Genomic DNA, 27,753 nt, shown 5'->3' with positions numbered 1-27,753 from the left:
TGTATATGCTGATGACATTGCAATACTAAATGCATTTATATTTAGCCCCCTTTTACTGTAACTCCCTAAATAAAATCAATGCCTGTAGAAATCATCTTAAAAGTATTAAAAATGCTGTTCTGTAAAAGCATTAAAGGTTTGTTAAGACAACATTTGTGAACAAACAGCATCATGAAGACCAAGGAACACAGCAGACAAGTCAGGGTGAACATTATAAAGACGTTCAAAGCAGGGTTAGGTTTTAAGATCCCAAGCTTTGATCATCTCACAGAAGACTATTCAATCCATCATCTGAAAATGGAAAGAGTATGGTACAACTGCAAATCTTGCAAGACTTGGCCGTCCACCTAAGCTGACAGGCCGAGCAAGAAGAGCCTTTTTAAGAAATGGAGTCAAGACACCCAAGGTGACTCTAGAGGAGCTGCAGAGATCCACAGCTGCGGTGGGAGACTCTATGGACAGGATAATTATTAGTCGTGAACGTCACAAATTTGTCCTGCATAGAAGAATGGCAAATAGAAAGGCACAGTTGAAAGAAATCCCATAAGAAGGCAAGCTAGCCGCCTGCCAAAAAGCCATGTAGGGCTGTGCTTCTGAATCCTAGTCCTCAGGGCTCACAGTTCTTCAAGTTTTATTTGGGTTTCTATTACAGCTCACCTGATTTAAACAATTGCATTACCTCCTCACCATGCCACTAAATCCTTCAGAAGGCTGTCAATACTCCATACATTTAAGTCAAGTGTGTGACGGAAGGGAAACACCTAAAACATGCAGGACAATGAGCCCCGAGAAACATGGTTGAGAAACTCTGTAGGGGACACAGCAAATGTGGAAGAAGGTTGAAGAAATTGAACATTTTGGCCCAGGTGGGAAACACTATGTGTGGTGGAAAACTACTACTACTGAAGCATGGTGGTGGCAGAATGATGCTACAGGGACACTTTTCTTCAGCAGGGCCAGGGAAGCTGGTTTGAGTTGTTAGAAAGATGGATGGAGTTAAATACAGGGCAATCCTGGAAGAAAACCTCTTAGAGGTTCAAATCACCCCCAAAAAATAACATCTCCACAGCGAAACACGGTGGTAGCAGAATCATGGTATGGGATGTATATCTCCGGCAGGGACAGGAAAATCAGCCAGAGTTGATGGTAAGATGGATAGAGATGAACCCTTAAAGAAATCTACGGTTGCAAAAAGCTGGGGCGAAGGTTCACCTTCCAGCAGGACAACAACTCTAAACATGCAACAAGAGCTACAGTGAAATGGTTAAGATCAAAGCATAATCATCTGTGTTTGGAAATCCCTAGATTATTTTCATTTCATATAAAAACACTGAAAAGGTGAGAACAGTTCAATGAGTATGAACACTTTTGAAAGGCACTTTACAATGCTAAAATACAAAACTTTAACTCATTGGATTCTCACATAAGAGCAGCAGCTTCAGAATACCATAAAAAGTTGCAAAACTAACCTGTAGCTCGTTGTTATTGGCCATCATGAGCTCCAGCTATTATATGACTTTAATGATCTTTAGCGCAGGTCACGGCCGTCGGGTCATAATAGATATTTCCGCTTAAGTCCGTCAGATCTCCTTATTCTTACGATATTATTATGACAAAATAGCTGAAATAACCTGCCAGTCTCGACAAGTGTTTCGATCCTAAACGTCTCAAACGCAGCGGCAGATTTAGCAGAGGGGGCGAAGGCACCATCACCTCCAAGCGCCAGGATGTCAACTCTTGGACGGGGGGGTCTGCATCACGCAGTGCGGGGCGTTCGGGAATGTAGAAAGCGAGGGCTGCCTTCGGGGCTTCCTGCTCATCGTCGGAGAGGACAGGAGCCGGACCGCCGCCGGGACTCACCGGGGCTCTCCGCGCTGCGGCTACCCGAAGCCATGTTCTCCCTCCCGTAGACGGTGCGCGACAACTCGGATCTACGGTGAGCTGGGAGCCGGTGATGCTGCTAGGGAGTAAAGACAAGGGGGAGGGGTCAAATATGCAAGTAGCCCTTCCGGATTGGACCTTCAGCATAAAAGTCGCATGATTGGTGAGCTGTCAAATACAGTAGGGTGACACGATTAAGTCAATTGTTTTACTCATTTAACATACGTAGCACTAGGTAAAGTTAATGAAATAAATATTCAAAAATAATAAAGAAGTAAAAACCTACAATAAGCGCACACGCGCTTTTATTTTGAATTTCACACAGTTTGCTCATGTTGTGATCCCAGGTTTCTTCACTCAGCTTGATGCAGCCGGAAACCCTCACTGCGGCGGCCGAGCGCCCTCTGCTGCAACCTGTTGGTCACATCAAACGCAGATGTCAGGAACACCTTTACGAGAAACGTCAGCGCAGCTGGTCTGTGGTGTTCATAACCGTTTTTAAAAGCAAGATTATGAAGAAAAAAATATATATCAGAGTTGCCAATTTTTAAACATCTATTTTTCTTTTATTTAAAATTCAAGATTGTTTAAAATGTAAAAGAATCGCCTTGGCGTTCCAGAGTATGACGAAACTAAAGCGAAAATATAGAAAAAAAACTATCCCTGAAATTCATCTAGTAGTTATGGTGTTTATTGAGCAGATTATATATTTTTAGCACTGCATGGTCAGTTATAGTTTCATAATTGTTACCTAATGCGGTGATGGGAGGCATTGTTTAGTTTCCACACCATGACGGTTTATGTCTATGGCACTTAGAAATATCAAACCGCCAAATTTGTCTGTCTTGAACTACTAACCTTATTCCAACCAGCTGACAGACAGTCTAACCCAGTAACAGGTGGGGGAGGAGCAGTGCTGCACTTCTGTCATCCATACAGACACAGAAAAACCCAGCCACTGTAACACTTTCTCTGTCATCTCATTAAAAGCAATGACACAAAAAATCTGAGCAGTTTCGAAGCCATGACTTTTTAAAACGTTGGTACACTATGACACCGGGCCAGAACTGGCAACTATACAGTTAACCCCAAAATTATCCATACCCCTGATTTAGGTTTAAAGTAATCTTTTAATTTTAACAGCTAGAGTCCAGACTTGACTGTGAAAATTTGTGAAGGGAGCTAAAGATTAGGGTGATGGCAAAGAGACTTCCCAATCTGAAAGACTTGGTGCTCATCATCAAATATAAATGATCAAAATACCAGTGGACACATGCACAAAGCTGATCAGCAATTATAGGAAGGGTTTGATTGCTATTATGCCAATAATGATTTTCCACTTCCACTGCTAACTGAAAAGGTTCCAAATAATTTTGACATGGAATAAAAAAAAAATAAGAATAAAAACAGATAAGATGCCTGCAAATATGAAGCATTTTAAATCTAGATCTGCCAGTGGTATGAATTATTTTAGACTTAACTGTACCATTTGAGAAAATATGCAAAGAAAAATCTTTATTGTTGGATTTTTATAGTATGTTAACATCATCAAATTTTAATGCTACCAGTTTAAACTTATGATGCTAAACATCTAAACCCGTAACTGCAGTGGGAGCATCTAGAGCATAATCAATAAAACTTAACCCCTTATTTCAGACTCTAGTAGATTTGTACGAAAACTCTTAGTCAGATGGATGATGGACCTAAAAGGAAGCTGCCCCCCCCAGGTAAAATTTTGCTCGAGGCCCTGTATAACCATGAACCCGCTCTGCCTTAGACGACTGCTGTCCCAGGCGAAGGGTGAGGCCATCTGAATGCAAGGTGAGAAAAAATCGCTTCTAAACAGACTTACACACTTCCATACCTGTACATTTTCAGCAGTTTTGGGATGATGGAACTTTTCTGGAAGTTGCCATTCCTTCTCTTTCCACCCATAATTTGTGTGAATGAGGAGTGGTTCTTCCTCTACACACATCTCAACATGTCAAACAGTAAGGGGTCATTAGTTGAGTTTCTGCACCATGCTCTTCCTCAGCCATGCCTTTGGAAGACGTTCTGGTTTTCTGTTGTTAAAAAATACATGGACAACGCTGAATGGATGTGTTGCTCCATAATACCAGTACTTTTCTGCATGTTTTCTGTCAGAAATAGAAACGAGTCTTTCACAGAACACTAAAAAAGCCCCATGTCATCTCAAAGCCTGACATTCAGACTTTTGGCTGATATCAGTGTGGATGCCCTTTCCTTGTCTTTGATCAGAAGCACACAGCTTCCATTTCCTCAGAAAATATGTGGAATACTGATTCATCCATCTACTTTGTCATAGTCCATCCCAGCTGCTCATGGAACCAGAAAAAGTGGCTCTGCCTCCTGAAAAATGTAACATAGAACTTCTGTTTTTGAACAGTTTCAAAGAGCGGTTGCCGAGACAGCTCACCCAGTTGACTACTTACTCTGTGTCAACTTTACTTAAAATGCATCACAGATAATCCAATGCATCAAGCTGGCACACTCAGTTTCATCATTTAGAATCTTGGTTGGCGTTCTAACCATTCTCAATGATTAAAAGATTTGAATTATTTGCAGCTTGATGACACTAAGGCTATTGTGTCTGAGGTATCCTAGCAAATCAGCGTATTACAACAGTGTATCAATGAATGAAAGTTTTATTTGGCCCAAAGAGCAAAGACAGCTGCAGTATCAATACAGCCACTGTATCTCAGAACTCTGTCAGAGGTGGAACTGGGAATAAATGCCTCAACACATAAGCAGAGACAGGGGAAATTTACTAAGTCCCAAACAGCTATTTATTCATTATGCTGTGAATGAAACAGACGCCATCTTTGTGTGCAAAAGCAACTTTATTTACTGAATGTGATCATCCAAAATCACATTTAAACCTTTGACAGATACATTTTTCATAGTTCATTACATTACAACCATAAAACCAAATGTATTTATTTGGAATTTTGACCAAGACCAACACAAAGAAGTACATAACCGTGAAGAAGAAGAAACATGATGCATGGTTTTCGAATAATCTATATGGAAAACACAAAAGAAGATTCACACATCAAGTGAAGCTCCCACATCCATGTTTCAGTAAATGTGTTTCCAAAAATTACATTTACAAAAGTATGGATGTGAAAGCTTTACTTCCAAGGACATACCTTCATTTTATTGACATTTCATATTTTTTGTCCAGCACCCAATTCAATGGATTTGTGGGAATGCATATTTTTCTTGTACCTGACATTTTTAACTAATAAAAGTCTGAAACGTGTAACATACTATACATTTGTACACAACCCCCATTTTGCTCTGATATCCCCAAATGATAATTAATAACCAAAGAATTAGCAAAGAGGTCTATTGTAACTCTGGATGAGCTGTAGAGGCTCACAGCTTAGTTGGAGAGTATTTGTTGACAGGACAGCTGTTGGTTAAAGAAGAAGAAAGCTACTACTATAAAGAAGCTACAGGACCCAAAATGTCTCCAAAGGTACCAAGAACATTTTCCAAAGCAGATGACTTCTGTCCTACTGTCATTAAGACTGAAAGAATTACATTTTAACAAGGTTATAACTTCACTGATACAGTTTAGTTGTGGTTCTACAGTAGAGAGTGGATGTTAACAGTGTAAAGGGCACATAGAACTAGAGAGTTTTCTAAAAGTAGGAAAAGATTACAAAGCAGTGGAGCTAGAACTGACCCCTGAGGAACCCCACATTTGAGAGGCAAGCATTCCCCTGACTGAACTGAGTTTAACAGAGTGCAGATTTATTTAATGATACAGTAAATGCTGTATTTGGTGAATTTCTTTAGTGAATATGACTTCAGCACTTCACTACACAAAATACGACAAATTCTCACAGAAACAACACACAAATATTTAGTATGTAAACGTTCAAGATGCATACTAACTGTAAGAATATAAGAGGTTTAATAGCGAGGGTGGACAAAAATAGCAGTGAAGAGGAGCTTGAGGCACTGTGCTGTTTCTGAACAACACAGGTGAACGTAGGCATATATAAATTTGCATGCAACACAGCAATATTGTGGTAAAATAGGTAAAAACTCTTAATATCAAATGTAGCAGCAGACAAGAGCAAGGAATATATACTGTTTTACACAAACATAATCTGATACGTCATCTACAGTCTACTTGGAGCATATAGATTAGAAAACCAAGTATTGCTTTAATTTTTATCTTAAATATATATTTTATATTATTTAAATCTTTAATCTTATAAAACGTTAATCATACTAAGAGTTTAGAACATCAAACATGATTATTTTGTGTAAAATATCATTGTGGTGGGGCGGGCGGCAGGTGTCATTGTTTTCTTCTCTCTGATATCTTAGACTGAAATCACCTACCTTGTGTAGACAGAGAAAACAGGTGCTTCCCCCCCCCCATCACTAATAACATACAGCGTGAACTCAAACAAGCTTAGATTTACTGATCTTTTTTGGTACAGCTACCAAAAAATATGGCTCATAAATTGCACTAGTCTCAACAAAGGAAAATATTTATAAAGAAAATCCTTCCTCTACTTATAAAGCCCAGCTTTAGTTCCTTAACAGCCACCCTCGGCTCCCACCTTCCCATCAACCCAGCCTGGTGCCCATCCTGATTGGCTTCATAACATCCTCTTTCTCTGGCACCATGACCTCATCTGTACTCTTCAACACTCCTTGAATACTGACTGACCCGGGAAATGTGGCTACAATTCTGGAATGTGAAAGGGAAGAGGGCGGATGTACGGTGACCCCCCCTGCCTTTCCCTTTAGTCCACCCGCCTTGAAGCCTCTCCTCCCCACAGAACAAGGAGCTCCTTTCTCCTGTTCCTCCCTCCCTCGCTCCTCAATGACTGACAGATCTATTTGGACTTTGTCGCCCTGAGAACTCGCAAGAAACCTCGGAAGAGGACAAAAAAAAAAAAGAGACCCCACCCCCCCGGCATCTTACTATTAGGGTTTTAAATATAAAAAGTCCGCAAAATATTCATCTGTTAACAGTTCAACCACTTACCTGCAAAAGGACGTTGGAAGGCATAGTAAATACATAGTATAAGTGCAACTTGTCATAGCTTCATCCCTCATCCATGAGGGGGATCAATGCAGTGTCTTTCAAAAGTATTCATACCCTTTGAACTTTACCACATTTCATCATTTTATAAATATTAGCTTTACGGTTTGTTTGTTTTTTTGAGGAGGGGGGATATGTCAGAGAACAACACAAAATACTGCATAATTATGAAGTTGAAGGATAACCATGCAGATTTAAAAAAAATATGAAGTGTGGCATGCATTTTTATTCAGCCCCCTGCCGCCCTCTTTGAAAAGAAGGACATTTCTGTCCATTCTTTGCAGAATAGCTCAGGCTCAGTTAGACTGGATGGTGAGCGTCTGTGTGCAGCACTTTTTACAATCTTGCCACAGATTTTTATACGGATTTAGGTTTAAACTTTGACTGGGCCATTCTAACATATAAAGGATCTAAACAGTCCCATTTTATCTCTGGCTTTATGTCTTTTAGCTCTGAACAGCTTCCCTACCTCTAGTAAAAGGTCCCCACATCATGATGTTGCCACCACCAGGTTTTATGATAAGGATGGTGCTTTCTGGCTGATGTGCAGTTTTTGTTTTTTTACCACATACGGCGTTTTGCATGAAGGCCACACAGTAAGTTTGTTCTCAACTGACCAGAGCACCCAGCTCCTCCAGTTACCATAGGATGCTAACATTTAAAAAAAGTTCAAGGTGTATGAGCACTTTATCAAGGCACTGTATTTGATTTAATGTTCTTATACCGATACAGGAGACATTAACACAACACAGGTGCTTGTGTAAAGAGAACATGCTGTAAAGCAAACACTGTGCAGGTTTATGTGTGGGTTACAGGGATCAATATGGGATTCATCACAAGAGCACAAAACCCAACTGTAATTCAGGTTTGTATGGTTGTGTAATAAAATTAAACATGTAACTCGTACTTGGATTAAACTAAAAATCCATCAACAGCTTCAGCAATTGTTATCTCAAATCAAGATGTTCACCAGTGAGGATGTATCGTGTAGATAAAGATAGGTAAAGTGATATTTTTGGTAGCTTTTTGTGAAGTTACAAAAGAAGTCACAGTTGATAAGCTGCCTTAGTGCTGGGTCTCCACCTCCACCACAGTCCAGTCTCCAGCTGGAGAGCTGCCCCGGCTGTCCGGGGAGTAGCTGCTGACAGAGGTCACAGTAGCTGTAGGAGGGTTGAACTGAGGAAGGTTTGGCCACATGCTGCTTTTCAGGGGGCTTAGGGTCCCCCCGGTCTCTACGGGTAGAAGCAGGAGCGGGGGGCAGCCTCCATCGCCAGACAACATCAAGGACTGGTTGATGAGCTGCTGGACCATGTCCACCTTCTTGTTCCATTCCAGGTCCTGTGGAGGCACAGGATGCAGTTGCCTCTGGTTATCCTGCAAGGTGCCTTGGGAATTCAGCAGCCTCCTCCGTCCCACTTGAATATTCGTGTTCTGCTCTCCCTTGACCTCGTCCTCCTCGTCGCTGGTTTCCATGGCTTCATAGATGGTGCAGAGCCCGGATGATGGTGACAGCATCACGCCAGTCGGGCTCCTCCTCAGTTGCTGCTGCTGCTGGATCTGCTTCTGCTGCATGCGGTACTGGTGCTCCAGCTCTAGCTGCCACTGCAGAACCTGCCTGCGGTGACGGTGCTCCTGCTGTTGTTGCTGCAGCTGCAGCTGGAGGAGCTCCCTCCGCTGCTTCTCCAGCTGCTTCTGTTGCTCCAGCCTGAGCCGCTCCTCCTCCAGCCACTGCCTCTTCTGTCTTTCCTGCTCCTGACGATGCTGCTCCAGCCTCCTTAGCTGTTCCTCAATAATGTAACTGCTCTCAGTGCTGGTTTTGGAGGAAAACGGAGGGGGTGCCATCCTGGAAAAATGCTCCGCTAGTGTTGGATCAATGGGTCTCCTGTTGCCAGGTACCAATGCCAAGTAGTGGCCATTGGCTATTGGAACAGAGAAAGAGTGGTTCTGGTTCCGGTTGTCCTCCCGAGTGCGTGTTTGCCACTTGTAGTCTTCATCCACTTCAGGGGTCTTTGCTTCTCCTGTGAGACAGTGAGGATCACTTGAAGCATGTAGCACAGATGCATGCATCAAACAGAGTGGGTGGTGGAACAAGGGGGCCGAGGAGGAGAATTTGGACACGAGGGAAAAGGTATAAAGAAGAACGAAAAGGAGTTTGTAAAATAAAGTGGCTCAACGGTACCATAAACTGTACAGGTCCTTCTCAAAATATTAGCATATTGTGATAAAGTTCATTATTTTCCATAATGTCATGATGAAAATTTAACATTCATATATTTTAGATTCATTGCACACTAACTGAAATATTTCAGGTCTTTTATTGTCTTAATACGGATGATTTTGGCATACAGCTCATGAAAACCCAAAATTCCTATCTCACAAAATTAGCATATCATTAAAAGGGTCTCTAAACGAGCTATGAACCTAATCATCTGAATCAACGAGTTAACTCTAAACACCTGCAAAAGATTCCTGAGGCCTTTAAAACTCCCAGCCTGGTTCATCACTCAAAACCCCAATCATGGGTAAGACTGCCGACCTGACTGCTGTCCAGAAGGCCACTATTAACACCCTCAAGCAAGAGGGTAAGACACAGAAAGACATTTCTGAACAAATAGGCTGTTCCCAGAGTGCTGTATCAAGGCACCTCAGTGGGAAGTCTGTGGGAAGGAAAAAGTGTGGCAGAAAACACTGCACAACGAGAAGAGGTGACCGGACCCTGAGGAAGATTGTGGAGAAGGGCCGATTCCAGACCTTGGGGGACCTGCGGAAGCAGTGGACTGAGTCTGGAGTAGAAACATCCAGAGCCACCGTGCACAGGCGTGTGCAGGAAATGGGCTACAGGTGCCGCATTCCCCAGGTCAAGCCACTTTTGAACCAGAAACAGCGGCAGAAGCGCCTGACCTGGGCTACAGAGAAGCAGCACTGGACTTTTGCTCAGTGGTCCAAAGTACTTTTTTCGGATGAAAGCAAATTCTGCATGTCATTCAGAAATCAAGGTGCCAGAGTCTGGAGGAAGACTGGGGAGAAGGAAATGCCAAAATGCCAGAAGTCCAGTGTCAAGTACCCACAGTCAGTGATGGTCTGGGGTGCCGTGTCAGCTGCTGGTGTTGGTCCACTGTGTTTTATCAAGGGCAGGGTCAATGCAGCTAGCTATCAGGAGATTTTGGAGCACTTCATGCTTCCATCTGCTGAAAAGCTTTATGGAGATGAAGATTTCATTTTTCAGCACGACCTGGCACCTGCTCACAGTGCCAAAACCACTGGTAAATGGTTTACTGACCATGGTATCACTGTGCTCAATTGGCCTGCCAACTCTCCTGACCTGAACCCCATAGAGAATCTGTGGGATATTGTGAAGAGAACGTTGAGAGACTCAAGACCCAACACTCTGGATGAACTAAAGGCCGCTATCGAAGCATCCTGGGCCTCCATAAGACCTCAGCAGTGTCACAGGCTGATTGCCTCCATGCCACGCCGCATTGAAGCAGTCATTTCTGCAAAAGGATTCCCGACCAAGTATTGAGTGCATAACTGTACATGATTATTTGAAGGTTGACGTTTTTTGTATTAAAAACACTTTTCTTTTATTGGTCGGATGAAATATGCTAATTTTGTGAGATAGGAATTTTGGGTTTTCATGAGCTGTATGCCAAAATCATCCGTATTAAGACAATAAAAGACCTGAAATATTTCAGTTAGTGTGCAATGAATCTAAAATATATGAATGTTAAATTTTCATCACGACATTATGGAAAATAATGAACTTTATCACAATATGCTAATATTTTGAGAAGGACCTGTACTGTTTATAAAATGTGACTTGGCGTGGGCAGTTGGCACGACTCTGAAGATAGTTTTTCAATGAGTGTTTTTTGGGATTTGATGGGATCACATACCACTGAACAGAAGTGTTTTAATGGAAGACAACACTTGTATACAATGAACCATTAGGGAAGATCAGGCGAGTCAAAATCACACGGGACAAAACAGATAAATGGATTTTAACATGCATGACTCCAAACTTTACAACTGACTGGTTTGTACATTTATACCCAGTAGAAACCAAAACGTCAGTGGTTACCCTGCTAGTTACCGAGACCTGAATAAAGGCTAGCATAGTGTCTTGCAAACATATTCATACTCCTTGATATTTTGGACATTTAGTTATTGCAGCATCCAGCAGGTTTTCTTCCAGGATTGTTTTTTATGCTAAAGAAAACACTTTCACCAGCATCATGCTGCCACATTTGATTGAAAGGAGGTGCATTCAGGGTCATGTACAGTGTTAGTATTCTGCCATAAAGTTCTTTGGGATGTAGCTCACACAGCTGAACTTTTGTCTCTTCTGATCAGCGCACCTTTTTCTCCTGTCCCCTACATGTCTTGTAACAAACTGTAAACATGTTTTCTTAGGACATAGATTTTTTTTTTTTAAACAGTGGCTTTTTTTCAACCTGCCACCTTTTTAAAGAAAAAATTGAGGTGCATGATAAACAGTTGATAGTTGCCCACCTGAGCTGTAGATTTCAGCAGCTTCTCCAAAGTTACCACAAGTCATCGTTGATTAATGTTCTGCCATTTTAGGTGGATGACCATTTTGGGATGATCGACTGAAAAGCTAGGGATATTGTTTTATGAGCCAACACTGCATTATACATCTCCACAACCTTCTCTCTGGACCTGTCTGCTGTGCTCCTTAGTCTTCATGATACTGTTTGTTCTCTATTTTCAAATACAACTTTGAGAACTTCACAGAACATCTGCACATTCTTTTCAGTATCATCTGGAAAATGTTTAAAACCATGTTTCCTTTTCATTTCAGCTTTTTGCACATACTTACAGTTGGCTTATTGTAGAAAACCCCTATAAAACGATTAAAAATCGTGGTTGTAAGGCAACAAAAATGTGCAAAAGTAGAAGGGCATGAATTTATTCTGCAAGGCACTCACATCACTAGTGCATTAACTTCAGCTCAAAGAGATGTTTGCATGAGGTCTGGCTCAAGGTCAGGGTTTTAATGAGCCAGATCGGGCAGGTCAGAGGAAAGGCAAGTGGAAATGTTTGTGTTTAAACACTTTAATGTGTTCCTCTGGCCTGAACAAAGAGGATATGGTCCTGCTTATTAGTGTGCTGGACGTGCAAGAATATCACTCAGGATTCAAACTGGAGTCAGCAGTTAACCCATTAGGAGTTTCTCCAATCATCTTTAAAAACAAATCTTTTAATGTGAGCGGCGTTGAGGACCATAGAGTTGTGTTGTTGATTGAATGTCAACTGCAGATTTAACACATACAAGACATTTCTAGTGGCATTGAATGTGATATTAGAAGTGAATCTATTGAATAGAATATCCATCTACCAAGTTTTCCTTCCAGAAATGACGTTGAAAACTTTACTAGATAAACTCCTCTCATCACGTCTTTGATTTGGGCAGAATTCCATTTCAGATGCACCATTCTATCATGTTGCATTGCTTCCCGTTTATCGGATATTCCCAGATGGTGAAGATACCAGGGGGAAATATTGTTGCACAAACATAACTTCACAAACATAAGGTAACTGGAACACAAGGACATGAAGTTCAGGCATGCTGGATCCACTGGGAAAGTAAGAAACAGGAACAAAATGCCTTGCAATGATGTTTTAATGGAATTTTGAAAGATAACCTAGTGTCGAACCATTTATTTCTGAACACGTCTACTGTACTGTTTCAAACTTCAGGTATTACAGAGTGTTTGTTAGTTAAACATGCAATATACTGTTGAAAGAGTAAACCAAAAGCTTGCTATGAAAAAGCTCGAGTATAAAGCTAAACTGGGGTAGCCATGTAGAGTTATGCAGGGTTTTATTAAATAATATGCTATACTCATTCTTTTTTAACACACAAATGATGAGCTAACTAAGGCCTGAAGAAAACCTGAAGCAGATACTGGAACTTACTGCACGTTTTATACCTTAACCACCTATGCAAAAACAAAAAGCATAGAACCTCTTGAAGCACACATATACAACGCCACCCACTGCAATCTAACGAGGGCTGACCCAAATGCAGTTTTTGAGGCATCAAATCTTTATTGAAAATGACCTGGAGTCAGTGGAGGTTCTCAATGTGGCTCTGTTCCCAGGGCAGCACAACCAGTAAGAAAAACAGATTCTGTCTCTGCTGTTTAGTATGTCCAGGCAATGGGTGTTGGGTGTCCTGATCACGCTGAAAATAAAAATATGTCCTTCCACCACGGTCAGGTGTAATTACAAATATGGGTGTCTAACCCAAACTTGATTATTCACTTATACACTTTTAAAAGCTTGATTTAGAACTTCACATTAACACTTGCAAGCATAAATAATGTGATCCCTGATTTTGTGGTATAGTACACACAGAAAATCAGAATCCTTGAATTGGAGTCCAAATTTGGACATGAATTATGGCAGCATTTGGGTGAGCCCTATCTCTAATCCTCCCACACCTACCTTATTAAACCTGTAAAGACCAAACCAGCAGTGTTACCATCTAACCTTTATTATTAATATAGCTAAGAGTTTTGGAACAAGAACAGAACGTTGTAAAAAGGAGTATTTGACTAGCGCTACAGTGCAGAACACGGAGTGTGCACAAAGGGTAGGGAGGATCAGGTTTAACAGAAACAAACCCAAAAAACAAACAAACAGAAAAACAAGCAAATACAAAAAAAAAAAGAAAAAAAGAAATCATTGACAATTGTTTGGTAAAAACAGTAGGATAAATACACATCGAGTCCATATCCTTCCATCGGTGGTTTCTTTCCTCTTTCTCAGTTTAAAGGCCCAGTCACAATAGACCAATCAGTCAATACACTGTTAGGGGAACAGAATATGCAGTGTTACTTCAAAAGAACATTCAACTAGAAAAGGTAGTAACTATGGTACATAACGAAGTTTTACCCATACACTCAGAACATGGGCCTGAACAATAAGAAAGAGGGAGGCTTCATTTAAAAATCGCTACAGTCATTTTTTTCCATCTCCGATCATTTTTCAAAAATCTTTCTCTACAATCTTGGTCTCCTTTTCTTCTGCTAAGACGTCTAACCCAACTGGAGAGAAGAACAAACAACGGAGGGCAAGGGGAAGGTAGCAGGAAAAAGGTGCATTCCAGGGATCATAGGGGGGCCTTATACGTTACCTTCAAGAAAACTATCAGTCTTATCACATATGGTGGAGAAGTAAGGTGTCAGGCTGTTGTCGGAGTCACCACATTCCTGGTCTACGAGGACCTCGCTGCCCTCCAGTGGATTTGCCTTCTTCTGGTGATCTGCTGCAACATTTCCTCCAAGCAGAAAGCTGTGGTGATCATTCAGACTGGGAAAGCAGTCTCCTTGGCAGCCCAAAGGGATCAGGTTCACGGGGCTGCCCAGCAGATCCTTGGCCTGGGATGCAGCAGCAGATGACGGCAGGGTCAGCTCCTTAATTAGGGAAGGGTCCTTGGCCTCCTCTGGAAGCTGTTCCTCATTCTCAAGGGAGAAGATCCCTGGGCTCTTACCACAGCTCTCGGCCATGGAGTGGGCATTGGAGTTGGATGTGGTGCAGTCAAAGCCATAAGATGCCACGGAATTGGCGGACTGAGGGGTGGCGCCACCTCCGTCCTCTTCACCCTCTCCAGCTGGTAGATCTGCTGCCTCCTCATCCTCCTCCAGAGCTAACAAGCTACAGGTAGGAGGAGGGCTTTCAAATGAAGCCCTTTCATCCATCATCATAGGTGCCTCTGGGTCATTAATCTCTATCTCCCCTTCTGTGTCACTGGCGTCATCGCCGGAGGAAGAGGGGGAAGAACGGACGGACGCAGAAGCTGTTGGGGGTCCTGTTCCAAGCACCTCATCTGCAGGAAGAGTCTCAGCCTCTTCCTCCTCTCCATCTCCTTTTTCCAAGTGAATGCCCAAGTCCTGGTCCATGTCTGGCTGAACTGATGCCGGCACTGGGGTCTGCTGTTTATCAGAGTGGGACTCTACTCCAGAGCTGCTGTCATAATCACGGAGGTCCTCAGGAGTGCTTGTTTCACTGCCGCTGTGAGCAGGTTGAGCAGTCCCGGACTGGGATATGCCCACAGACGAAGCAGCAAGAAGGTCATGACCCTCCCCATGTGCTGAGCGATGGTGCTGTGGTTCCTGGTCTGCCTCTAGGGGAAAAAAAGGGGCACTGCTGTCAACACATGGCTGAGCAAAAGCCTGGGTGGGAGTCTCCGATTCTGCAACATAGTGGTCAGACAGAGGGCTTGGGGAGGACTTGGAGAGCAGGGAGGCTGGTTGAGCCCAGGTGTCTGAGAAAGGGTTTGTCTGACCCCAGGAGGATGCACGGGGAACACCAGACAATGGACCAGAGTGGGGCAGGTTGTCCAGGTGCTCCTCTTTGTTAAAGTCATCATCGACATGACCGCTCTCCGTCATGCCTTCGCTGTACATCTCCACATCGTCGTCATCCTCCTCCTCTTGTTTGTGATCCTGGAACACTTTGTGATGCTCCTCTGCTTGCTCTGAGCTCAAATCCATATCGTCCACCCGCTCATCATCTTCATCCTCTTCTTCCTCATTAGCCAGGGTTTCCACATTGGGAGAACCCATGAGGTTACCCTCTCCTTCAGAACCTCTGAGGCTGGAATCGATCAAGGCGTCCGAGCTCTGGGTGCCCTCTAATATAGCAGTGTGCTGAGTGCTGCTGAGGTCGGACACTCCTTGCTGTCGGCTGCTGGTGCAGCTGCTCATATCCTCGGAGTCCATCCCAGACATCAGGTCATCGGCGTGCCAACCTGCCGAACCTCCAAATGCCGACGACCGTACCTGGAATTCATCAGAGGGTTGAGACGTACTCATGTCAGTGACCAAGGATGAAAGCTGGTGGCCTGGTCTCCTCTCTTCTTCATATTCATCGTCGTCATCATCCTCATTGACCTCCTCATCAGCCTTTTCCACTGCCTCCTCCTTTTCATGAGGAGATACAAGGTCTCTGTAGATGAAATTATCCAAAGGCAAAGCACCAAAGTTGTGAGGTTGTCCAACTGCAGAAAAGGCCTCTGGAGTTGTCGAGGTAGGCAGAACTAGGGGTTCTTTAACTAGTTCCTCCTGCTCTTCTTTTTCTTTCTCAACATCCAGTATCCCCTGAACTTTGTATGCTTTTTCATTCTTCTCCTCTGCCTGGAATGTCATCACATTAAGCAACCTCTGGGTTGCCAGAACAGTAGGAGACTGGTTCCTGTCCCAGGAATCAGATGGAACATCTGAGGAGCCATTCTGTGATTCTCTAACAGGAGAGGAAGGGCCTGGTGGGGAGCAAGGGGGAGACATGACAGTAGTTCCCAAGGAGGGAACCGAACTGCTGTCTTCAAATTTTAAAGTGGTCATCTGAGGTGACATCCGGACATTGGCGTATCCTTCACTTCTTTGCTCAGGTGTTTGTTCTTGAAACAGTTCTGGTGTTGGCTCCCGCATCTGCAGGGGCTCTGGTATTGGTTCTCTTACGGGCTCTGGTGTTGGTTCCCTTATGGGCTCGGGTGTTGGTTCCTGCATCTCCAGGGGCTCTGGTGTTGGTTCCCTTACGGGCTCTGGTGTTGGTTCCCTTATGGGCTCGGGTGTTGGTTCCTGCATCTCCAGGGGCTCTGGTGTTGGTTCCCTTACGGGCTCTGGTGTTGGTTCCTGCATCTCCAGGGGCTCTGGTGTTGGTTCCCTTACGGGCTCTGGTGTTGGTTCCCTTATGGGCTCGGGTGTTGGTTCCTGCATCTCCAGGGGCTCTGGTGTTGGTTCCCTTACGGGCTCGGGTGTTTGTTCCCGCATCTGCAGGGGCTCTGGTGTTGGTTCCCTTACGAGCTCGGGTGTTTGTTCCTGCATCTGCAGGGGCTCTGGTGTTGGTTCCCTTACGAGCTCGGGGGTTGGTTCCCGCATCTGCAGGGGCTCTGGTGTTGGTTCCCTTACGGGCTCAGGGGTTGGTTCCCGCATTGAATCGGGGGTTGGTTCCCGCTTCTGCAGGGGCTCGGGGGCTGGTTCCCGCATCTGCAGGGGCTCTGGTGTTGGTTCCCTTACGGGCTCAGGGGTTGGTTCCCGCATTGAATCGGGGGTTGGTTCCCGCTTCTGCAGGGGCTCGGGGGCTGGTTCCCTTATGGGCTCAGGCGATGATTCCCGCACAGGCTCGGGAGTCGGTTTCTGTACATGCTCCGGTATTTTCTCTTGCTGTGCTTCAACAGTGAGCTCAGATGGCTCCAAATAATTTTCTGCAGGAGGCTGAGACTCTTCTGGCCTTGCGAAGACAGATGCTGCAGTAGCGATGGTTGCAGCAGCAGCAATTACCGCACCAGTTTCTTTTCCACGTTCAACTTTAGGACCACGTTTAACAGGAGTTGGAGTGGTACTTCCCACAGTCTTCTTGGGGCTGGAGGCCTTGCTGTTAGCTGTTTTGGTGCTTGTGGTCTTGGAGGTATCCTTGGAAGCCATGGGCTTACTCTCTTGTGGTTTGGAGCGGTTTGGTGTCTTTGTTTCTACAGCCTTATTTGTGGGTGGCTTTTTAGAGGAGACATCTGATTTTGTCTTGGGAGTCTCAGGTTTAGTAGACTTTGCTGTAGATGAAGGTCGAGTGAGAGGGGAATCTACAGGTTTTCTGGCTGCTGGAGTTGCTGGTTTGGTAACATCTGGAAAAGACAACACAAGTAGGACTCAAACACTCTATGGTGAATCAAAGGACTATTTTGATCAGAACCACAGGATGTTACACTTGGATTTTCTCTTCTGATTCGACAGTATTCCACATGGTTAAAGTCTGCACTATGGAATTTATGGATTATATATTAATGTAATCCCAGCTCAATCAACGTACAGGATAGCTCAAAATTAATACATTTTATACTTGTGTCTTCTTGTTGTCTAGGAATTCTAAACATTTTATTCACTTGTTGACTTTTTTTATTTCACCTTTTTTCACAGGGGTTGTGTTTCTTGACTGTGATGCAGGAGGTTTGCCACTAGAGGGTGTAGTGGTGCTTGATTTGGGAGTAGCAGTCTTGATAGAGGTGGAGGCAGTTTTAGGGGTGGCAGGTTTGGATGTAGCTGTGGAGTTCTTGGCTGTGCTGGCTGACAGAGACGACCCAGTAGCTGGTCGAGATGAAACTGCTGTGCCTACTGTGGACCTGAGGAAATACAACAAAGAAGAAGATTTTAAGCTCTGCATGCAAACCACATTTGAATTAAATATTTCCACTTCGTTTTGCCAAGTAAATTACATTTAAATCTCAACCTGTTGACCAACCCAATCATTTTGCCCTTTGGCAGTTGTAACAGGGGCACAGCTTTGATGTGCCTCTGATTTCTTCCTCTAAATTTCTAAAGTACTATAAAAAGTTAGCTTCTAGAACCTTCCGTACCTTTAAACTGGTTAATGAGATTCAATCAGTTGTTGTCAAACTCTAGTATCCTGTTGACCTCAACTATCCTGGCCTTCACCGGTGGAATTCTGCATATTCAAGTCAGTTTATGGGTAGAATAAATTAATTCTATAGTTTTTATTATTTATTTAAAGTAAAATCTTTTTATTTTGTTTTATTTTATATTTAGTTATCTCCTATGCTAACTATTTCAACTAACCTGTCCAAATGCTACACACGTTTGATAAATCACTTGAAGGAAACTGAATCTGCACTTCAGGAGGACCTCCATCAAAAGATAATCTGCCACTTAAGCACTGATTTATAGCACAGTAAGACCCAGCTGACTTTTCTTGAGCGCCATTACATACTCTCCAGAGAGACTAGGTAAAGCTGTTTGGAAGATGAATCACAACAGACCCTAGAGAAGCATCCTCACCCCACAGCAACCCTGTTCTTCTGCTCAATCTGCACCCTCCCTCCCCACAAGGGAATGACTCTTGGGGCAGGATGCGTCAGCCTCCCTGCACCAGCCGCCCTGGCCTAGAAGCGGGCCTGTATGTCACTTCTGAGCAAAGTAACCTACATCTAACGGCCCTGACAAGGCTGTGGTGCAAAATCTCCTGGGTCCACACTGCACTTACAGCCTGTTTCTAAATAAAGAACTGAGTGAGTCCTGGCAGAAAGAGAACAGGCGATGGGAGGAAGGTAGAGAGAAGATGTCTGGGGCTACGTTAATTTTTAATACTTAAAAGGAGAACAAAAAATCTTTTTTTTTTTTTAAATCCTCACAGTAAGACAGGAACTTTGCTACAAGAAAATCTATTGTGTTCTCCTCACATCCTGGCAAATGCAAAATGATACAACATCTAAAACAAAAACAGAGAAACAGGTGGAAGTAGGTAGTTATTTCAAACAAGTTTTTATAAATGATCCACATCAGTAAGTATTCTGAAGGTAATGTAGGATGTAGTACTTCTATTAAGAATTCAAGACAGTGCCTTGCCAAAGCATTTATGCTGCTAAATACAGGGGTTGGACAATGAAACTGAAACACCTGGTTTTAGACCACAATAATTTATTAGTATGGTGTAGGGCCTCCTTTTGCGGCCAATACAGCATCAATTCGTCTTGGGAATGACATATACAAGTCCTGCACAGTGGTCAGAGAGATTTTAAGCCATTCTTCTTGCAGGATAGTGGCCAGGTCACTATGTGATACTGGTGGAGGAAAACGTTTCCTGACTCGCTCCTCCAAAACACCCTAAAGTGGCTCAATAATATTTAGATCTGGTGACTGTGCAGGCCATGGGAGATGTTCAACTTCACTTTCATGTTCATCAAACCAATCTTTCACCAGTCTTGCTGTGTGTATTGGTGCATTGTCATCCTGATACACAGCACCACCTTCAGGATACAATGTTTGAACCATTGGATGCACATGGTCCTCAAGAATGGTTCGGTAGTCCTTGGCAGTGACGCGCCCATCTAGCACAAGTATTGGGCCAAGGGAATGCCATGATATGGCAGCCCAAACCATCACTGATCCACCCCCATGCTTCACTCTGGGCATGCAACAGTCTGGGTGGAACGCTTCTTTGGGGCTTCTCCACACCGTAACTCTCCTGGATGTGGGGAAAACAGTAAAGGTGGACTCATCAGAGAACAATACATGTTTCACATTGTCCACAGCCCAAGATTTGTGCTCCTTGCACCATTGAAACCGACATTTGACATTGGCATGAGTGACCAAAGGTTTGGCTATAGCAGCCCGGCCGTGTATATTGACCCTGTGGAGCTCCCGACGGACAGTTCTGGTGGAAACAGGAGAATTGAGGTGCACATTTAATTCTGCCGTGATTTGGGCAGCCGTGGTTTTATGTTTTTTGGATACAATCCGGGTTAGCACCCGAACATCCCTTTCAGACAGCTTCCTCTTGTGTCCACAGTTAATCCTGTTGGATGTGTTTCATCCTTCTTGGTGGTATGCTGACATTACCCTGGATACCGTGGCTCTTGATACATCACAAAGACTTGCTGTCTTGGTCACAGATGCGCCAGCAAGACGTGCACCAACAATTTGTCCTCTTTTAAACTCTGGTATGTCACTCATAATGTTGTGTGCATTTCAATATTTTGAGCAAAACTGTGCTCTTACCCTGCTAATTGAACCTTCACACTCTGCTCTTACTGGTGCAATGTGCAATCAATGAAGACTGGCTACCAGGCTGGTCCAATTTAGCCATGAAACCTCCCACACTAAAATGACAGGTGTTTCAGTTTCATTGTCCAACCCCTGTATGTTTCCATTAAAATGCATTGAAGGATGCCATTTTAGTGTGTTTGTAGTGGAGTGTTAAACAGTTAATTTAGGAGTACATTTGTAACCATTATGGCAAGAGAAATCTCTCCCTGAACTGAAGAGCCTGGTCATTAAAATAAAAATAACACTTTCATTTTTAACTTCAAATCCATGCGGCCCAAGTGAGTAAGATGTTGACACTAAAGTGAAAATAATTTCTTCATTTGTGCCATTCGAATTAGGCAGTTAAAGATCATAGTTACAAGGACAGAAGATTGAGGATAAATAAAATGGATCTCTCATTTTTCAGTTCTGTTTTGCTTTCGATTCCAACCGTACCAAATATTTACATTACAGACAAAGAGCAACTGAAGATTTTGTCAAACATATTTCTTATTCTTTTTTTTTGCTTTTCATTAGTCTTAAATTATTATAATAATTATTATTATTACTTTCAGTTAAAATAAGAAGCAGCTACAGAACAAGACAAATAAGATGAGCAGAAAGTGAAGAGAGGGCAATTGAAGGTACTGGAATTTTGTATTTTTAAATTTGCAACAACAGATCAGATGAGGTGCACTTATACAAACTCCCAGCTAATAGTTCAATGTCACGGACACAGATCCTCACCTTCACAGGGATATGCTCAGGTCAGATTACACCATCTGTTGTTTACAAGCACCACAAGTCCTCCACCATTCTCTTGCTGCTGTCTGGTATCTGGCTGTGTATGCCTGATAGATTGTGCTGGACACCAAAAGGCTAAATTTCTTTTTTTAATGGGCTTAAGATTTTGATCCAGAGTGTAATAGTTCTGAATCAAACCAGAAATTAATAGCTTACAAGATCATTCTCCTTTATGCATCAAAGCATACATCCCTAATCTGTATGTGAAACTCAGAAGGAGATGCTGTTTGTTTATGCACTGACAGAATGTTTTGAAGCATTTACTGAACAGACGGGGGGTCCGATTTTTCAGTATTTTGTCTGCCAATCACCTGTCAGTGGGGTTTGATCAGGTGATTTGATTGGTGCATCACTATTGTCACTCAGTCAACACAACATTCAAACCCAGACATCCCACTCCAAACATTCTGTGGCTCAAAAACAGTTTCAAAGCAAAAAAAATAAAAAGGCACAAAAACCTCCAAATCTATAGAAAACCCCAAAATCTGCAAAGATACTCATGTTATGATGAACTCTTCTGCAACACTGTGCTTGTAGTTTGATGCAATTCCAGAAAATCTACAATCTTATTACATTATTTTAAATAATGTTTTTCCTAATGATCCCCATCTTTCCAAAGGCCATAGCAGACTGACATCTTTTGTGCTCTGAAATTAGAAGTAGTTCACCACAACTCGTCCATAGAGCCTGAATCCAGTGATGCTTCACTCTGTAATTAGATGCACTATCAACGGAGTGATTGACAAGTATTCACAAGCTTTTTGTTTAAATTAAGGACCTGTATTTACCTCGGACAGGGGTGGTTTTATTATAGGAAATATAATATAGTGTTCATTGTTTACATTTTGCCACAGGGCTTCCATAGAGACTATAAATTGAGGTTAAAGCTAATTTTAACAAACACCCATAAAGGCACTGGAGCTGAAAAATCCTGTATTACTCAGTAACTTAGTGGCTCCAGGCTCACTGATGCACACTGCAAAACAATGAGAGTTCGCCTCGCTCGCCTGAGGATCTCTGATGACATTTTAGTTTAATGCAGATTTGCGTGTGCTCCGTCAAAGAGTTGCATATGTATTGCTGGGTTTGAACCTAGCTGCCAGCAGGTGAACCTTTGTTGTGACAAAATAGGAAACAGGGTATGTAAAAGAAAATTAAGAAACATCTTCCATGCAGCATAGTCAACCATGAAAATGATATTATACTAATTGAACAAAGGAACGGAGGCAGGATCAAGATTCTGTCAAAGTCAGATCAGGTTTTTTCGCACTAAAGGAGATTAAAATGATTGGTTTCTCTTTGATATGTTATTCATATGGGCCAAAAGCCACCTAGAACTGTGGAGCTACAGCAGTGCTGGCACCAATGTAGCACAAAGGCTGTTGTGTGATTATTCTGGCTTTTAATTGAATCATGGCAATAAAATTACACCCGAAGCTAAAAATCAGTTTGTGTACTGTAGGACTAGATTTAAAGTGACACAGATAATGTTTGTCTCATTTATTCAAAACGGCAAAGAAAATGGTCAGTTCTTAGTCTTTTCAGAGAATGTAATAGAAATGATTAGAATGCTTACAGAAGTATTCATACCCCTTGAACTTAATTTTGGAAGAAATGTTTGCTCATTCAGCCTCTGCTAGGGAGGTAGGACTTTTTGGATGCACCCTGAACAAAAGAAGCACTCTGTAGTGGGAGGAAGCTAAACATATCTCACTGGTTGAGCATTTTGTTCCAGTCACCTCCCAGTTTGTAGACCTTTACACTTCATATGTTCTACTAACCAGAAATGACCAGACAGGAGTTCAGTATTTCTGTTTGCATACAGAACATATCAAATCAGTCACCCTCACTGAATATCTGTGTGGAGATGGTAATGCTCTATTTAAAGTCTTTTAAAAAGGCAATTTAACCAGTTGATATGTTTTTAGCGACTATGCGCTGAGATATATATTTAAGCACTCACAACTGCCCAGGATTGTTGATCATCTACCGATTTTAACTTGAAAAAAGGAGCAGACATTCTGCTTCAACAGCTGCTGTGTGTATGTGTTTTTTCGTTTAAGACACTTCTGAGTTAAAAGTGGTTTTAATTCACTTTAAAATCCTAATCACTATGGCCAATTATAATCCCAACCATTCTACCTATACATCTGCACACAGTTTGAAGCAGCGGTCCATGGCTTTTAAACCATAAAGGATACTCCCGTACTCCGCTGTTGCAATACGTCGAGAATTGTGACCCTAGATTGCCTCAGGCAAAGTAATCTACACAAATAGGCCCAGTAAAGTGGAAATGCCCACAAGACATAATACTGAAGATAAAAATGTTCCAGGAAGTCAAATTTTGAAGAAAAATGTAAAAAAAAAAAAAAAAAAAACATACTCAAAATGTGACCCATCTGGTATTCTTCCAGGACTACCCAGTATTTAGCTCCATCTATCTTGTCATCAACTCTGATTTACTTCTCTGTACCTGTTGAAGAAAATACTGCCATAGCAGTATTTCATTGTAGGAATGGTGTGTTCAGACTGAAGTGCAGTGTTAGTGATCCTCAACAGAGTGTTCTAGATGTAGGCCTAAAAGCACCTTCTTCCACAGGTTTGCATTGTCCCCTACATGGGTAGTGGCCAACTCCAGACAGGACTTCTTATAACTGTCTTTCAACAATGGTGTTGTTCTTGCCACCCTTCCAAGGGTGCCAGATTTACGGAGTACATGACTTAGCTCCTCCAGAGTTACTGTGGGCCTCTTGGCTGCTTCTTGCATTAGTGTTTTCCTTAACCTCACCTGTCAATTTAACCTCACCCTGTCAATTTAACCTCACCCTGTCAATTTAGGTTTGGGCACAAGTCACTATAGGTGACTTCTGAAGAAAGTCGCTTGCACTGGATTGTAATTACTGGTGTCAGAGTAAAGTGGCTGAAAAGAAACGTTTTGGGAGCCACCGTATATTAAATGATGTCAATATATTTTGTTTATATTTAAGAGCAGAACAGAAATAAGTGTTTTCTCCAGAGTCCACTTAAAATATCTCATTGGTCATGTCTGCGGTACCAGTGAAACGCCTACATTGTTTCCCCTACAACCAGACATGTGCCTTCCCCTTTCACTAGTTCCAATTCACTCCATCCTAATCCATTTAGTAATTGGTTCTGTGGCTGCATCCTGAAATAATCATGCCAGAGTGAGACTGCATCGCAGAATTATTAGCCGCACCCTTGGCAGGACTGAAGATTTACAGCCTGTGCAACGTGGCATCTGCTTGATGCTGGACTGCTGAACAAGAAGCCCTTCCTACTGCTGTTTAACATGCACTCAGCAGTGTCAGAGCATTACATCAGCTTAATTTGTTGAATCATGACAGCTGTATTCAATCCACTACGATAAAAATGTATCATCCCTAAGGGACCATCAGTGGGAAAAAGAGCATGACTAATGTAGGAACATAGGCAGCTATGTTTGCACATCAAGGCCTGAATACCCTTGCCTGGCATCCTCTGCTCTACAGCAGGACAATGATTCCTCCCATTTTTCACTCACCTTCCTCTGTAAATCCCTCTGCATCTTTTATTTTCTTTAGTCCACCTTTACAGAAAGCCTAAAAGCGAAGTATGTCTGGTTGAAGTGAAAGTAGCCGAGTCGGGCTGACATGACCTATTCGGGTCTGCAGCTCCCATACTTCCCGGCAACCATTAGCTCTGGAGTCTCTAGAGACAGGAGTGCCGGGGGAAGAAAGCAGCTCAGACTCACATATAGCATACGTCCAGAGAGCCAGCATGTCAGTTTGCCTCCCTCCCCCCTTCACCTTCCCATCATAGAGAGTATTACACCAGCAAGTGAACTCATGTCCTGCATTATAATTGGCTTCTATTCCTCCAATGCAGGCATCCATGAGCACTACAGGTGAACCACACATCCTGCATACATCCTTTTGTAGCCTCTGTATTGTATATGAGAACCCTGTTGTCACTAGAATGCTAGGCAGGATTTATCTCTTTAGCTCCTCATAAATAGCAAAAACTGAAACAAACACTGTCAACTTTAAATGTAAAGAAAAGGAACATTAAAATTGAAACATTTAGAAAAATAAATTTAAGATGGAAACTCAATAAGGCTAAACAAAAGCCTAACAGGAAAAACATTTGTAAGTTGTTTAAAATTAGATTGATGTCACTTAGTAAACCTGTTTGTTCTGAGCACTTATTTCTCAGATAACTGGAACCTGCTTTAGATGAAATTAAATCAGCCGTACTTTCAGAGGAAGACCAAGTAAACAGAAGCGGATAGTTCATCTTAAGTCATCTGATAACGGCCCTAAATTAACTACTGAGTCAGGTAGGAAAAGGGCAAAATCTAATTAAAGCTGAAATTTATGGCCCTGTCAAAGCCCATGACAAGATCCAAAGGCTGACACCCACATACACACATCACACTAAGTGTGCCTTCAGGAGTGTACAGGGCTGTTTGAGGAGCCCATCTGTAGTAGTTATCCTTCTCTTTGTGATGTAGGTCAACAGCAAGAAAATCCTTCTCTAGGTCACAAGTCTTCTCAATGTAATGCAATAATAAGACAAAATAGTGTTTACTTCCTACTTTAATCTACAAAAATAATCTGACTCAAATAATCTCATTATTTTAACCTTCAAACAATAATCACCTTTTTCCTCCTTAGTATCTAACCAGAGTCGAGATTAAGACTTTTAAATAATCTGCATCCCTGACTGAACTCAACCTCAGCTCTCTGTTGTTGGTGTAGTCGGAGTCCATGTCAGCTGCATCCATAGCATTAGCCCGCAAACTGTGAGACTGCATTTCTGTGCACCCAACTGTCAAAATTAAGGCTTGTAAAACTGCATTACATCTTGTTCACAATTATTTTGGTGATCTAATAAAGCTGGGGTTTCCATAATAACTTACGTGTTTTTCCACCCTTTACAATGACATTCACAGTGAAAGAGAGACTGTATTGACTGCTGCAGCTCCCTCTGTCTGTCTTGCAATGACCTTCAAATCGACGTTTTGTTGCACAATGCCTGCACTGAAATGTTTGGAGCCAAAATATCATTAAATCCGATGAAAGCAGACAGTAAACATGCTAGCATTAGCCTAGATAGTGCTCCTGCAAACCTATCTGCATGAAACGAAGAAAGGTGCGCTTCTTGAAGGTTTTAACTGATTCAAATACATTTAGAAACAAATAAAATTCAGCGCATTTGAGGTGATGCATTGTCACAGCAATATATTAGTACTTTTCTGACGTCAAAGGGGAGCCCCTGCACGTAAACTGACTGCAGCTACAATGGCCAGTAACACAGACAGCAGTGAAGAATCTGATATTTCTTTAGATATATTTCAGTCACCATCACAGAGAGACACAGCAGAGTCGGGAGAAGAAAGTCAGCTTTCATCAGATAGCAGAGCACAAACACATACTGCATCACCAGGAAACAGAAAAAGCACAACATCCGAATTTTCAAAGAAATTCACTAAAGACTGACTAGATCTCGCTGTATTAATAAATACACGCATATATTAGCAGTTGTTTAGATTAGAGCAATTACATCAGTTACTGGGTTAACTAAGGTATTATAAACCAAGCAATTAAATATTAAATGCACCAAATTAAGCAACAAACATAGCTTTGCTGCACTCAGTGAACTCACCCATGGTAGAGCAAAACATGAAAATATCTGGATGTATAAAACAAAAAATGCAGCAGCTTAACTGCTTTAACGTCTACAGAATGAACTGTTTTGGCATTTATCACTGGCATTAATTGTGTGATCTGCGCCTCCTTGGAGCACCTCCGGGCTTCGCACCGGACCGGATCAGATACAGTGTAAATCCAGGGTTACAGTAAATTTGGCACTGAGTGAAACAACTGAAGTTGAAGTGAGCAGCAGCAGCAGACACAAGGGATGATTCAAGATCTAAAGACACTACCTGGTGGGTCATTTTTTTTATTTTATATTTGAATCTGTAGAGACACTTTTAAATATATTGTATGTGCATGTAATTTATCTTATTTTAAAAATAATCTTGAATTTTTAATCATGAACTATAACTGCTGATATCTAAATGTACCTTTGTAACAAGGAAGTGTTCTTACCTGCCGAGTCTTGATCCATTTAGCAACAGCAGCAACAACCTTTTCTTTGGCAATCTTTACTCATTAGATGCTCTAAACATCGTGGCTGTAGACTGTTTCAATACTATCTTTCGTCTGTCAGATATCCTGACCTCTGATATCAATTCTCTGGTGAATTTAGAGGTTTCTTGTTCGAAGCAATGCCGAGAATCCTACAATCACAATTGGTTTGGTGGGACCACTCCATCTGTCCCCCATCAGTTTTCCAGCTCTGATCCAGGCAGCTCTGATCCTCTTCGCTTCAAGAAAGTAGTACAGACTAACA

The 27,753-nt window shown here is 42.4% G+C and overlaps 2 protein-coding genes across 3 annotated transcripts in view; both read right to left on the bottom strand.

Annotated features, from left to right (window-relative positions):
* LOC124863387 (serine/threonine-protein kinase N2-like) overlaps nt 1–1,910 on the bottom strand; it is a 59,349-nt gene extending 57,439 nt beyond the window's left edge. Inside the window, exon 1 of the mRNA XM_047357747.1 lies at nt 1,470–1,910. Coding sequence (XP_047213703.1) covers nt 1,470–1,496 — 27 coding nt within the window. The 5' untranslated portion in view covers nt 1,497–1,910. The remainder of the gene's footprint in view (nt 1–1,469) is intronic.
* A 4,797-nt stretch (nt 1,911–6,707) lies between these two features.
* Nucleotides 6,708–27,753, bottom strand: part of LOC124862685 (PHD finger protein rhinoceros-like) — a 49,504-nt gene continuing 28,458 nt past the window's right edge. Inside the window, exons 4-7 of one of the 2 annotated variants that reach the window (XM_047356740.1) lie at nt 17,902–18,116; nt 16,966–17,621; nt 14,136–16,911; nt 6,708–8,991 (exon numbers count right to left, since the gene is read on the bottom strand). In XM_047356740.1, the coding sequence (XP_047212696.1) occupies nt 8,039–8,991; nt 14,136–16,911; nt 16,966–17,621; nt 17,902–18,116 (4,600 nt within the window). In that variant the 3' untranslated portion in view covers nt 6,708–8,038. The remainder of the gene's footprint in view (nt 8,992–14,135; nt 16,912–16,965; nt 17,622–17,901; nt 18,117–27,753) is intronic. The other variant, XM_047356741.1, reaches the window with a different exon arrangement.

The sequence above is a fragment of the Girardinichthys multiradiatus genome, chromosome X, assembly GCF_021462225.1.
Source record: "Girardinichthys multiradiatus isolate DD_20200921_A chromosome X, DD_fGirMul_XY1, whole genome shotgun sequence".
Lineage (NCBI taxonomy): Eukaryota > Metazoa > Chordata > Actinopteri > Cyprinodontiformes > Goodeidae > Girardinichthys > Girardinichthys multiradiatus.
This window is presented reverse-complemented; position numbering and strand designations above follow the sequence as displayed.